This window comes from Tupaia chinensis, unplaced genomic scaffold (assembly GCF_000334495.1).
Source record: "Tupaia chinensis unplaced genomic scaffold, TupChi_1.0 Scaffold000539_1, whole genome shotgun sequence".
Lineage (NCBI taxonomy): Eukaryota > Metazoa > Chordata > Mammalia > Scandentia > Tupaiidae > Tupaia > Tupaia belangeri.
Window position 1 is genome coordinate 6,032,211 of NW_006160052.1, and position 13,466 is coordinate 6,045,676.

Below are 13,466 nucleotides of genomic sequence, written 5' to 3' on the forward strand. Positions count from 1 at the left end.
GATAAGGTCAGGCCAACCCAGGATAAATCTCCCTTTGAAAAAGTTAACTGATTAGGGACCTAAGTTCCATCTTTGTCATATAATGTAATTTAACCACTGGAATAATACCATATCATATTCTCAAATCCTGCTCTGATTTAAGGGGAGAGACTTAGGGTATGTACACCATGGGGTACAAATACTGTGCTCCACTTTAGAATTCAGACTCTCATGAAAACTGATATGCCTTTATAGCTAACACATATTAAAAGATTGTTTTGAAAAGGTAGGATGTCCATATTTGGCCACTAATAATGGCATTGTTCTCATGGCACAAACAGTTGGTGATACAGGCAAAAAAACCAATATACTAAACAAAATAAGACACCCCATGATTTTCAAGAATTCAACTTGCGGGACCAGCAGTTAGTGTAATGGCTATGTCACTGAACTCCCATGTAGCCGACTGCGGTTCGAGTCCCGGACCCAGTGGCTTAAACTCACGCCAGGCGCATGTGCGTGTGTGCCCAAGATCCCGAGAGGAGAATGGAGGAGAAGGGATTGTAGCGTGGCCATCCCCCACAGGTGGGGGGGATTTCTTGCTTTCTGTCTCTCTGGGTCTTTCTGGCGAGCACACACGCCCTATAGCAAAGACCTCTCCAAAAAAAAGAGAAAAGAATAGAACTTGCCATCTATCTTCTGCCTAGGCCTTCAAAGCAGCCTTACCTAACATCTTATCAATGCAGGAATCACTTTTCCTTCTGACTTCATTAGTTAAGCGTTCGCTTCTTCCCTATCCATGAGTGTCAAGTTTAATGCCTCACTGAACTTTCCTCCTTCTTTGCCTCTTATGTAGACCTGGGCATACTGAGGAAGCAATACTATTTTGTGGATTGACTTACCAGGTGATCGCCTCTGTTTAGTGGGACTTTATAACGTCTAGCCCGGTTTCTTCAGGAGTGGAGCTGTAGGTCGCCATTAGGGGGCGCTCCTGCAGACCTAGACTTCGCGTCCTTAACGTCTCCGGACCGCTCTCTCTCTCGCAGCTCATCTCTGTGGTTTTCGTTGTGGTTTCGTCCGGAATAGGCGGCGCTTCCGGTTCCGGTGGGGCCGTCCTTAGCGGCGGAGATGGCGGCGACGGCGGCGACAGGGTCTTCGGGCTCTGGAGAGCCCCGGGAAGAGGCTGAAGCCCCGGGGCCCTCCTGGGATGAATCCCAACTGCGCAGCTATAGCTTCCCAACCCGGCCCATCCCGCGTCTGAGTCAGAGCGACCCCCGTGCGGAGGAGCTTATCGAGAATGAGGTGGGGGGCGGGGCCGTGTTCCGAGGGAGGAGGGACCCAGATGGGGGACAGGTCAGGGGCTGGCCGGGGTGTGGACTGGGGCCTAGGGGGAGGCGGAGAGGGAGGCGAGGAGAAAGGGACCTTGAGAGATTGGTGCTGGTTAACGGGAGAAGTTACTCTGAAGTTGGGAAGTTGTTGGACTCCCAGGAAAGCCTGCCCACTCCTGGGATTACTTTGTTTTTTCACCTGGTGTTTTCGCTTAGGAGCCTGTAGTGCTGACCGACACAAACCTTGTGTATCCTGCCCTGAAGTGGGACCTCGAATACCTGCAAGAGAATATCGGCAACGGAGACTTCTCTGTGTACAGCGCCAGCACCCACAAGTTCTTGTACTACGATGAGAAGAAGATGGCTAATTTCCAGAACTTTAAGCCAAGGTCCAACAGGGAGGAAATGAAATTTCACGAGTTTGTGGAGAAGCTGCAGGATATACAGCAGCGAGGAGGGGAAGAGAGGTAAGTTCCTAGATCTTGGCTTTTCCATTGGCTAGGGCATCATTTTTTCCTCCTGTGTTTGTTTGAAGGTGTGGCAGCGGTGGGTGAGTAGAGATTGACATCTCCTATCTCTGGATTCTGCTGAATGAATGGTCTGTTCTTCCAGCCTATAAGAGGTTTGTGTTGTTCTTAGTGGTTCTTGCAGCTGCAGTCAGCCACTTCTCCTGCTTGAGGGATGAGGAAATGATTACACTTGAACTCTGAGTCTCTGGTTTCTTCTATTAAAGTGACAGTCACAGTTGCTTCGGAGGGTCAGGCAGGTGAATGAAATGAGTGAATTTGTCTGAGTGGAAACCATAATGAAGCTGAAGGTGCATGCCCTGTTCAGAGTGAGAAGCAGTTCCTTGATGTGCTTGTTTCTATTTGGGAAAGCAGTCCCAGGGTTGCCATATTTTAAATCTTTTGACTTTTGAGGCTGGCAGGCTCCCACTTGGCCGACTGTAGTTTGAGTACTGGATGTTGTGACTTGCTTTCTCATTTATTCTCTCTCTCTTTCACTCTCTCACTCCGTCCCTCTCTGGTCAAATCAAAATAAAGTTATTTTTTTTTTAAATTAAAATATGAAAAAATTAAAATCTTTTGACTTTTTTTTCTTTTTTTTGGAGAAGTTTTTGCTATAGGGCGCGTGTGCTCGCCAGACAGAAACAGAGAGATAGAAAGCGAGAAATCACCCCCCAAGGGGGATGGCCATGCCGCAATCCCTTCTCCATTCTCCTCTCAGGATCTTGGGCACGCATGCACACGTGCCCGGCATGAGTTTAAGCCACCGGGTCCGGGACGCGAACTGCGGTCGACTATGTGGGAGTCCAGCGACATAGCCATTATGCTAACCGCTGGTCCCAAAATCTTTTGACTTTTGAATGTTGGCAGCTCATTTAGATTTTTTTTTTTTTGAAAAGCTGCATGAGGGTACCAGCAGATAGCATAATGGTCCATTTGGACCATCGCTGGACTCCCAGCGACGACTGCATTTTGAGTCCTGGACCCAGGGCTTAACACCAGGCACGTGTGCATGTGCGCCCAGGATCCCAAGAGGAGAAGGGCAGCCTAGCCATCCCCCTTGTTGGGGGAAGGGGTTATTTCTTCCTTTCTCTCTCTGTCTCTCCAGTGAGCACACATGCCCTATAGCAAAAATCTCCCTCCAGGGGGAAAAAGGAAAGGAAGCTGCATGGTGCCAAACAAAATGTCTGCGTAGATTTAGTTTTGAAATAACCAGTTTGCAGCCTCTGTCCTTTGTACTGGCTTGCCGGTTTAAGCTGAAAAGCTGTTCGTTAGGATTGTGGGGATAAAGGATACCTAGGAAAAATCAGATTAAGTTGGGGGTGGTGTCTTAGTGTTCCACATTGTGCTGGTGGTGGTAAACACAAGACACGTGAGAGTAATCATGTTTCTCTGCTTTTATCCCTTTTTAGAAGGTGAGCCTCTTGTGTAGGTCCCAGTCTACATTCAGTCCCACACTGTAATTGCCTCTGGGGAAGTGCTTTCACTGAGTACTTCATGGTGAATGGCCAGCTCTCCTTTGGTACTAACTGAGGTTTCCTCTATTGAAGCAGGGGTGCTTCAGCTGTCTGCTGGCTCCGCCTGCTATGCCAACCAGGTGAATAGATTTGAAGTATCCTTTTTTTTGTACTTTTTGACATTCAGCTATTGTCATGATGCTGGGACTTTAACTAAGTCAAAGAGTTTCCTGGAAGTCGTGAACTGTGGTTATTCTGTCCTTTATGTCTTATAAAGACTGTTTCATTGAGTCATCTCATGCATTTTCTCAAATTTAAACGCAGCATGTGTATATACACACACACATCCACATCCAGTATTGAAAGATTGATTTAAATAGTACTGGTGGAGTGTGTAATTCTGTTGAATGAACATGTGCCTAGACTGAGTATAAGACATTTGAATCTTCAGGTTTCTCAGTCATTCGAAGTTTCTTGCCTCCTGTGGTGAGAACATTTTGCCTCACTGAGTATGAGCCGTACGTGTAGCCTGCACTTTATGAATGATTTTAAATGAAAATTTTTGTTTTACAAAATGTGCAAATGTTGCCCTGTTAGCTGGCTTTAACACCCTAACAGCATTGTGATTGTATAGGTGTTTGTGATTGTGGAATAAAAAGTATTAGGGCACTCTGAGCTATTTTGATCAGTTACTGTTTAGGATAAATAGGAATGCTGTTTAGAGTAATGTTTCAGGAATGTTCCTGATTCTTTCTAAGTCACTTGCAAAAGTTTTGGGTGAATATGTATTTTATAATCTCTGGTGAGAGCCTAAAGGTTACATAGAAGTCTTGAGGGTCCCATGTCCCCCAAAAGGTAGCTAGTATTTCTAACTCATCAAGATTTCTACTTAACATTGCCTTAAACGTTATGGTTCTAGGCAGTGAGGTATGTCTTTGAACTTTTGAAGTAATGTTATCAGGACCAGCCACTTTTGCCTTCGCCCCCAGCCACTTTTGCCTTTTTTTTTTTTTTTTCTTCAGGTTTGCCCGTTCATGAAGGATCAAGTGTGTCAGGTTTTTATGTCCCTTAAGTGACTCCTGACCATCCACAGCTATTTAGGGACTTCAAGCCTGCATCAGGTCTTCCTTCAGCTGCAGGGGTTAGGTGGCTGTATTGGTCAGGATAAACCAGGCTTCCAGCCAGAACTTAGGAACTTGAAATAACAAAGGTTTATTCCTCTGTGTCCATTATGGGTCACATTTTATTTTCCTATTGTCTTGTTCGCTCTGAGACCCAGATTGCCCCAGCAGCTGCTATCTGGAATTTTGTAGTTGCTGTGGCTGGGGGAAAGAAAAAAACTGCTGCTTAAGATCACAATTGGGGGGCTGGCAGGTGGCATGGTAGTTGTGATGCTGGACTCCCACATGGCTGACCACAGTTCGAGTCCTAGACCTGGTGGCTTGCTTTCTCACTTTCTTTCTCTCTCCGGTGAATGCATGTGCGGTATAACAAACAAAATAATAATAGTAATAAATAAAATAAATAATAACTTTTTAAAAATTGCAATTGGAAGCAACGCAAGTCACTTCTGTAGATATTTCATTGACCGAAGCAAGTTAAATAAGCAAGCCTGGCTTAACAGGGTAGGGAAGAATACTCCCACAGTGAGGGAACGAACACCTGTTGGTAAATAGTACAGTCTTCCACAGTGGCCCTCAAGGAGCAGAAATGTTTCAGACTGTGAGACTCTCTGGAGGAAGGCTGATTCACCATTTAGTGTCTGTGGAGAGGCTGCCAGGAGCCTATGTAATTATATGGAAAGTCTGTGTTTGTAAAGTATCTTCAAAAAATTTGTAGAAAATGGTACTGTTGAGTCATCAGGAAAGTCATGCCATATTTTTGCATAGAAAACAACCTAGTATTAAACTTTGCATGGATTTTAAAACTTCTGCACCAAAACAAACTTGTACTTTAATTTCATTTTCTGTGAACTTTTTCTTTCCCTTCAATTTCCAAAGGTTGTACTTGCCAGGGAGAGAGAGACTAATAGAGAAAGTACCCATCAGTGGAACATGATCATTCTGCGATCCTTTTTCCTCCATTTCTCTATCCTGTCAAGAATTTGGATATACATGCACATTCATCTGGCATGTGTTTCAAGCTGCTGGATTGGGACTCAAACTACTGTCAGCCATGTGAGATCCAGCCTTCTGTGCACAGTGCTCAATTGTGCTTTGGGGCTGCCCTCTGTGACTTCCCGAAGCCCCCTGGTGTGTCTATTTTCATAGGGAATCTTTGTTGGTTTCTCTTTTTTTAATATTTATTTAATTTTATTTATTAATTCATTTAATTTTCATTTGACGAGGGAAAGACAGACACACAGAGAGAAGGAAAGTGAGAAAGCAAGCCATCAGGTTCAGGACTTGAACTGTAGTCGGCTGTGTGAGAGTGTCCAGTGCCTTAACCACCATGCCAGCTGCCGGCCCGGGAATCTTTGTTGAAAGGAGTTCTATAACTGAGAAAAGTTTGAGAATCACTTTTTTTTGTCCTTAAGAGGTTTTTGCTGTAGGACGCGTGTGTTCAGAGAGACAGAAAGACAGAAAACGAGAAATCACCCCCCAGGGGGGATGGCCATGACACATTCCCTTCTCCCTTCTCCTCTTGGGGTTTTGAGCATGCACGCACACTCATCCAGCATGAGTTTTAAGACACTGGGACCAGGACTCAAACCGCAGTCAACCACATGGAAGACCAGTGGTGTAACCATTACGCCATCTGCTGGTCCTTGAGAGTAACTTCTTAAAGTTAACAGTGGTGTTGAAAGGAGCTCAAAAAGGATAGGTAAGAGTTCAGACTTCATCCTGACTAAGATTTGCAGAGCTGCGTCTGTTCTCTGTTGGAGATGACCTTGTGGATCGGGGTTTATACTGTCAGGTGGGAGGCCATGCTAGGGACTGTGTGTATGTGGACTAATGGAATATTCTTCTTGGGGAATGTAGGTTGTATCTGCAGCAGACGCTCAATGACACCGTGGGCAGGAAGATTGTCATGGACTTCTTGGGTTTTAACTGGAACTGGATTAATAAGCAACAGGGAAAGCGCGGCTGGGGGCAGCTGACCTCCAACCTGCTGCTCATTGGCATGCAAGGTAAGAAGTCTCAGAAAGCAGCATGGCTTGGAGTCGTTCAGACCGGATTTCTCATCCTGTCACCACCACTGACTTGCTTTATAACCGAATGTGTCATTTAACTTTCTTAAGCTTTACCCTCCTCATCTGTGAAAGGAGCATGATAATATCTCATAAATAGCTATGGAGAGTAAATGAAATAGTAGATGTTAAGTCTTTAAGCTAGTTTCATGGACCCTAAAAAATGTTCCCTTTTTTTTTTTTCCCCAGTTGCTGTATGAGTACATATGGGGTTGTCAGAAAAGTCATGACATATTTTTCTATGTTTTTTTCTATGCAAAAATGTATCATGACTTTTCCAGTTACCCAGTATATTGAGATATTAGGGACCTTTCTGAAATAGTGCTATTCTCTGTTGGGTCTGTGTGTTCAGATTTTTTATTTTTATTTATTTATTTTTTTTTGAGAGGTTTTTGCCATAGGGCACATGCGCTCGCCAGAAAGACAGAGACAGAGAGATAGAAAGCAAGAAATCACTCCCCCAGGGGGGATGGCCATGCTGCAGTCCCTTCTCCTCCATTCTCTTCTCGGGATCTTGGGTAAGCACATGCGCCTGGTGTGAGTTTAAGCCACTGGGTCCAGGACTTGAACTGTGGTCAACTACGTGGGAGTCCAGCAACATAGCCATTATGCCAACTGCTGGTCCCCAGATTTTTTTTTATCCCAGTGAAAGGGGAAACTTACTTTCCTGATGTAAATTCAGCCTTATTTTTAAATAGATAATGCATTTGTAGGGTGCAAAATTCAAAAGGTCTAAGTGGGTATGTAGTGATAGGCCTCTTTTCCACCCATCTGCCAGTCTCCCAGTTCCCTTCCTGGAAGCACCACATACTATGAGTTCTTGTGTTTCTTGATAGAGAATGTTATGTATACATAGAGAAATAGGTAAGTGGGTTTTTTTGTTTGTTTGTTTGTTTGTTTGTTGTTTTCCTCTTAAGAGGAAAAGCCTTTAAACTCAAATCAAACAAGACGTGCTATTTGTAGGGCAGGTTTTTATTTCATTTCTACTTATGGCATTGAGTGCCAGGCTCATAGTAGGTACTTAGTTAATGGTGAATAGCTGGACGGACAAAGCAGCAGAATCATTTTTCATTGTCATTCACCACTGGGCTCTTAGATCTTTTCTCCTTTGATTGTCCTTTCTTGAGATCTGATCCTTTGCTGCTGGTTTAATAAAGGTTTCCAGCAGTGTAGCTTACGAGTTGGCATTTACTTGCCCCTTTGAAACTGGCTCAGGCTGACCTGCTAGGTCTGATGTACTTGACTCTTGGGTTTTCCTGTTGCCTCCCTTCCCTGTGGTAGCGTGTAGCATACAGGGGAGTAGAGGCCTCTGGTAGGGATGAGAGAGCAGCTCCCCTCTGAGGGTGCACTTGGGCTCTCAGCACTTGGGAAGGCAGCGTCTTGGCAGACCCAGGCAGACCTAGAGAGTGTTTCTGAAACTCCGTGCCCCGCAGAAGGATGTGTTCAACTGAAGGACTACGAAAGGACAACAGCTGTGCCCTAGTTATGAAGGAGTAGTTGGAATAGACAGACATACCTTAGGACAGAACTAATTCAAGGTAGCATTTTAAATATACCTAAAATATTCATATAACACTCTTTTTACTTTTGTATAATATATACAATTGTATCATTGTGTGACCAGCACCAGTGAACTCCATTATTGCTCTAAGAAGTGGCACATGCCACAGGTGTGTTGAGTGGGAGCAAAGGTTGAGAATCTTTGAGCTCTGAAAGATCTACCCAAAGCTGTACATTTTCATACAAGTTAAAATGACTGGTTACCTCCCAAAGTAGATGGTGCATGCATTGTTGATACCAGTCATTTCCATCATTCTAACTGGTTTGCGTCCCTTAAATTCTTGCCATAGTCAAGAAGAGTGCACATATGCACAGTGTATCACTCTGCCAGACTTGCGAGTAGTATTTTGTGTGCTCTTGCCTCCAGTAAGGGCAGCAGCCATCCTTTAGGAAAGTCTCCTTGGCTAGTGGATGGTAGATATAAGGCTAGACTTGTTAGCCGTAATAATGAAACACTAAGTTGCTGAGAGTTGTAATTATGATTTCCCTGATTCTGCCTGAAATTTTGTTTCAGTACCCTTAACTGGGAGGGCAGCTGGGTTTCTTCCCAGCACTGGCCCCTGTGTTCCAGCCTGCGCAGTAGAACGGTACTGCAGATAAGAACATGTCTTTCTCTCTGCAGGAAATGTGACTCCTGCTCACTATGATGAGCAGCAGAACTTCTTTGCTCAGATAAAAGGCTACAAGCGATGCATCTTATTCCCTCCGGATCAGTTTGAGTGCCTCTACCCATACCCAGTCCATCACCCATGTGACAGACAGAGCCAGGTGAGCTTGTGTGGCCTGAGGAGGGTGTAGAACTCTGCATTCTAGGAAGTAACTTCTGGAATCAAAGGCCAGAATATCTTTTTATTCCCTGTGGCTATATGCCAGATTTGGAGCACAGGCTAGTCTTGCCTTACAGACAACCCCAGAAAGTAGTTTTGCAGTGTGATTTTAAATTATAGCATCCTGGGGTGGTTCCCAGGTGTGTACTGGTATAAACAGCCCTGTAGAGCTAATTCTTGGGGGCAGACTCCATGGTTGATGCTGGTAGACTGTGCAGATAAGAACATGTCTTTCTCTCTGCAGGAAATGTGACTCCTGCTCACTATGATGAGCAGCAGAACTTCTTTGCTCAGATAAAAGGCTACAAGCGATGCATCTTATTCCCTCCGGATCAGTTTGAGTGCCTCTACCCATACCCAGTCCATCACCCATGTGACAGACAGAGCCAGGTGAGCTTGTGTGGCCTGAGGAGGGTGTAGAACTCTGCATTCTAGGAAGTAACTTCTGGAATCAAAGGCCAGAATATCTTTTTATTCCCTGTGGCTATATGCCAGATTTGGAGCACAGGCTAGTCTTGCCTTACAGACAACCCCAGAAAGTAGTTTTGCAGTGTGATTTTAAATTATAGCATCCTGGGGTGGTTCCCAGGTGTGTACTGGTATAAACAGCCCTGTAGAGCTAATTCTTGGGGGCAGACTCCATGGTTGATGCTGGTAGACTGGTTTCTCTCTCTGATTGGCTTATAGGTCATGGAACAAAGTGTATATGTCTCTGTTGAATTTAATGGTTTTCTGTCATGGATGCTATTTCTTTTTGATACAGAGATGAGTAAATAAAACTGCCGTACGTTTACTTAGTGTATTTCCTGGATCTAAATGAGGTACATGGTTGACTGTCATCAGCCAGAGATACCCTCTCCTCTCTTAAGAAAGCTGCCTGGCTACTTCATGTAGGAGATGATGCTGGTTAAATATGTTTTAGGGAGAAATTTTTTGAAGGTTTGAGTGAAGGATAAGTCCTACCATCTTGAGGCTCCAGAGGAGGTTGTTTTTTTTGTTTTGTTTTATTTTTGTTTTTGTTTTTTTTTTTAAACCTTAGGAGGACTAGAGCCTAGGTTTTGTTTGTTTGTTTATTTATTTTAAGGGTTTTGCCATAGGGCATGTGTGCTTGCTGGAGAAATACAGAGAGAGAGAGAGAAAGAAAGAGAGAGAGAGAGAGAGAAAGTGAGAAATCACCCTGGGGGCGGGGAGAGGGGAATGGCTATGGCACAATCCTTTTTCCTCATGAGATTTTGGGTGGGTATGCACGCCCACATACCCTGTGTGACTTTCAAGCCTCCAGCTCTGGGGCTCTGAAGTCCAGTGGACCATCTGAGAAAACTAGCACCTTCACCACCGTGCCATCTTTTATCCCCTTGTTTATTTTTAAGTGCCAAAGAGAAAGTACCCCTTACTGGGATATAGTCATGCCATGACCCCTTCCAGTTCTTCACCATGGATTTTTGGCACACATCACACATGCACACACACCTGGCATGTTTTTCAGATCACCAGGGTCAGGATTTGAACCGTGGTCAGCCATGTGGGATCTGGCTCCCCTAACCATTAGGTTATAGGGCCGACCCAAGCCTAGGATTCTTTTTCCCCAACATCTGGCATGGACTGTCTTAAAGCATTTTTTAAGAGAGAGTTTCGTACGTGTTGTGTCTTCTGCTGGATAGAAATTCTGAAGATTTTTTCTTAAGGGTTTTTTTTTTTTTTTTGCCCCACCAAAACTAGCACATAGTAGTTAGGTAGAAATAAACTAATTTTTCTTTTCTTTTTTTTGCTTGAACCTTTTAGGTGGACTTTGACAATCCTGACTATGAGAGGTTCCCCAATTTCCGAAATGTGGTCGGTTATGAAACAGTGGTTGGCCCTGGCGATGTTCTTTATATCCCAATGTACTGGTGAGTAGAGGGCCAGGATCGGGGTATCCTGGGAGCTTCCCATTCCCTGGGACATCTTACCTGTGTCCTGAGTTGTGATAGGATTGATCTTACGTGCTCTGCAAAGAGATTGGCCTATCCAGATGTAGCATCGTGACCATGGGGGAAATGACAACCCTATCTCTGGGCTAGGATGACAGTTCCTTAAGTCCAAGGAACTCAGAGGCTTGCAGCTAGAGAAACTATTCTGCGCTCTTTGGTGTCTGGACACAGAACACCAGTGCCTCTAGCCCAGTGTGTATTTTACAGGATGAGTAGTAGAGATGCTGTTTTCACTGCTTCCCCTAACTGGGCTCTACCTCATTTCCCACCCTCTGTAAAGAGTACCGGTGGTGAACAGGGCTGTCTGTTCTCTTGCAGGTGGCATCACATAGAGTCATTACTCGATGGGGGGATTACCATCACTGTGAACTTCTGGTATAAGGTGAATATGGTTGATTTTCTTCCCCCCACCTCAGATGAAACTAAGTAGATGTCATAAATGATTTTGAATGGAATGGGGCAATTGGCTACTCTTGGCCTTTGGGGAGACCGAGAGGGATAAAATTGAATTGGGCTTCATAGATGGGAGGATGGTACTAGGAACAGTGGGGTAACACTGAAGCTTGCTGCTAGAGATATTTCCTGAGCCACTGCTTCCTTTCTAGGGGGCTCCCACCCCTAAGAGAATTGAATATCCTCTCAAAGCTCATCAGAAAGTGGCCATAATGAGAAACATTGAGAAGATGCTTGGAGAGGCCTTGGGAAACCCACAAGAGGTATGTGACTGCCCCGTGGTAGCCCTCCTGTGGCTCATTAGGCGGGTTGACAGGAAGGTTGGATTGGTGTGTGTGACATTCTCTATAGCACCTCTGTCTCAGTCGCTATCTGGTGTCCTCTCTCTTCATAGAGGTTATGGGTATGTTTGGGAAATTCTTATTTTCTGGTGGGAGCTGGGCTTGACTGGCGGATCAATTATAATCTGTTCCATGCTAGTAGTAATGTTTCCCGTGGGGTTTGTGTGCCAGCTGGGAACCCCTGAGGGGATTCTTCTGGAATGGGAAGCGAGCTTTAAAGCATCTCCCTGCATTCACTCAGCTGTGCCAAGGCTGCTGTAGGTGATGTTGAGACCTGCTTCCCATGCAGGTGTGCCCGTGGTCCATCAGGTAAACAGGGACTGTGGGCGGTCTCTGTTGGTACTGCTCTTGCCTCCTTCCTTCCCGTGGATAGCCTCGGCATCCACAGGTACGTGTGGGGTTGGAAGACGGCAGCATCCTCAGTTGCAGTGACCTTTTGTTGAGACATATGACGTCCTTAAGGCACATTGGAGGAACATGCAGACACTGTCAGACATTCAGAGATTATTAGCTCCTCTGACCTCCTCATTTTAAAAAACTTGTTTTTATTGATCATTATTATTATTATTATTATTATTATTATTATTTTAATTTTCTACAGAGCACAGGCACTCACCAGAGAGACAGAAAGAGAGAGAGGGAAAGTGAGAAAGTAAACCACGCCACCGGCCGACCGTGTGGGAGTCCAGTGCCCCAACCACCACGCCACCTGCTCTCTCTTCTGACTCCTTTTTGTTTTGTTTTAAAGAATTATTTAATTCCAATTGCTAATTTTTAAAAAGAATTATTCTTTTAATTTTATTTATTATTTTTAAATTCAACTGGAGAAATTGAGAGAGAGAGAGAGAGAGAGAGGGAGGGAGGAAAAGTGAGAAAGGAAGCCACCAGGTCCAGAACTCGAACCATGGTTGGCCATGTGGGAGTCCAGCATCCCTGCCATCATGCCACCTGCCAGCCTTCTCTGACTCCTCTTTTAAGTTCTATGCTCCTTACAGTTAGAGGATGATGAGAGAGGAAAGGTAATACAAGTTGGCCCCACAGAGCAGGCCCTGCCCCAGAATATAGAGTTGGTCTTCAGGAAGGGAGTTGACTAGAGCATTCACAAGATTGAAAGAAAGCTTTGTCCCTGTCCTCAACTGGACATCGAACGTCTCCAGACACACCTGTCCAGCTCCATTGCCGGGCACAGGCATTTCTGATTGACTCCTCGTGTCTCTTTACAGGTCGGGCCCTTGTTGAACACAATGATCAAGGGCCGATACAACTAGCCTGCCAGGGGTCAAGACCTCCTGCCAGGTGACTGCTATCCCGTCCACACCGCTTCACTGATGAGGACAGGAGACTCCAAGCGCTAGTATTGCACGCTGCACTTAATGGACTGGACTCTTGCCATGGCCCTGGAGGCAGGTGTTTGAGGCGAGGCAGGGCGGTCGGCACTCCGCTCCCACTTGGAGGGACTTCTTACCCTTGCCTCATGTGCCCAGGCACCTTCTCTCTCTGCCCCCCTAAAGTCCTGCATTCAGTGTGTGGAGTTCCAGCTTCTGGTTGTCATCATGTCTGTATGTGTTAGTCTGTCAACCTTGGAAAGTGTGTGTGTGCTGCACACGCACACATGTTTCTGTTCCCAGTTCCCCGTTTCTGGGTCGGGATGTCACCTCTGGCTCTCAGCCCTAACCTCTGCAACCTCAGTGCCTCAGCCTGAGAGAGGGGAGGCCCCTACTGCATCTGGGCTGCAGGGTCAGGCCTAATCTGACCACTAGGTCAGTCGCCTCCTTCCAGTTTCTACATATTCAGGCTCTAGGCTGGGTGGGCATGTCTACTGGGGCTCTAATGGGAGGAGAAGAGGGAGGCTTGC

General features: G+C 45.4%; 1 protein-coding gene across 1 annotated transcript; it reads left to right on the forward strand.

The window, feature by feature from the left end:
• The first annotated feature begins 887 nt into the window (after window positions 1-887).
• On the forward strand, window positions 888-13,189 carry HIF1AN (hypoxia inducible factor 1 subunit alpha inhibitor). Its single transcript, XM_006157391.2, has 8 exons — window positions 888-1,281; window positions 1,524-1,774; window positions 6,252-6,400; window positions 8,643-8,788; window positions 10,630-10,736; window positions 11,136-11,199; window positions 11,423-11,533; window positions 12,835-13,189. The coding sequence occupies exons 1-8, from the start codon at window positions 1,108-1,110 to the stop codon at window positions 12,877-12,879; spliced, it is 1,047 nt and encodes a 348-aa protein (XP_006157453.1). The 5' UTR covers window positions 888-1,107; the 3' UTR covers window positions 12,880-13,189.
• Window positions 13,190-13,466: the final 277 nt, after the last annotated feature.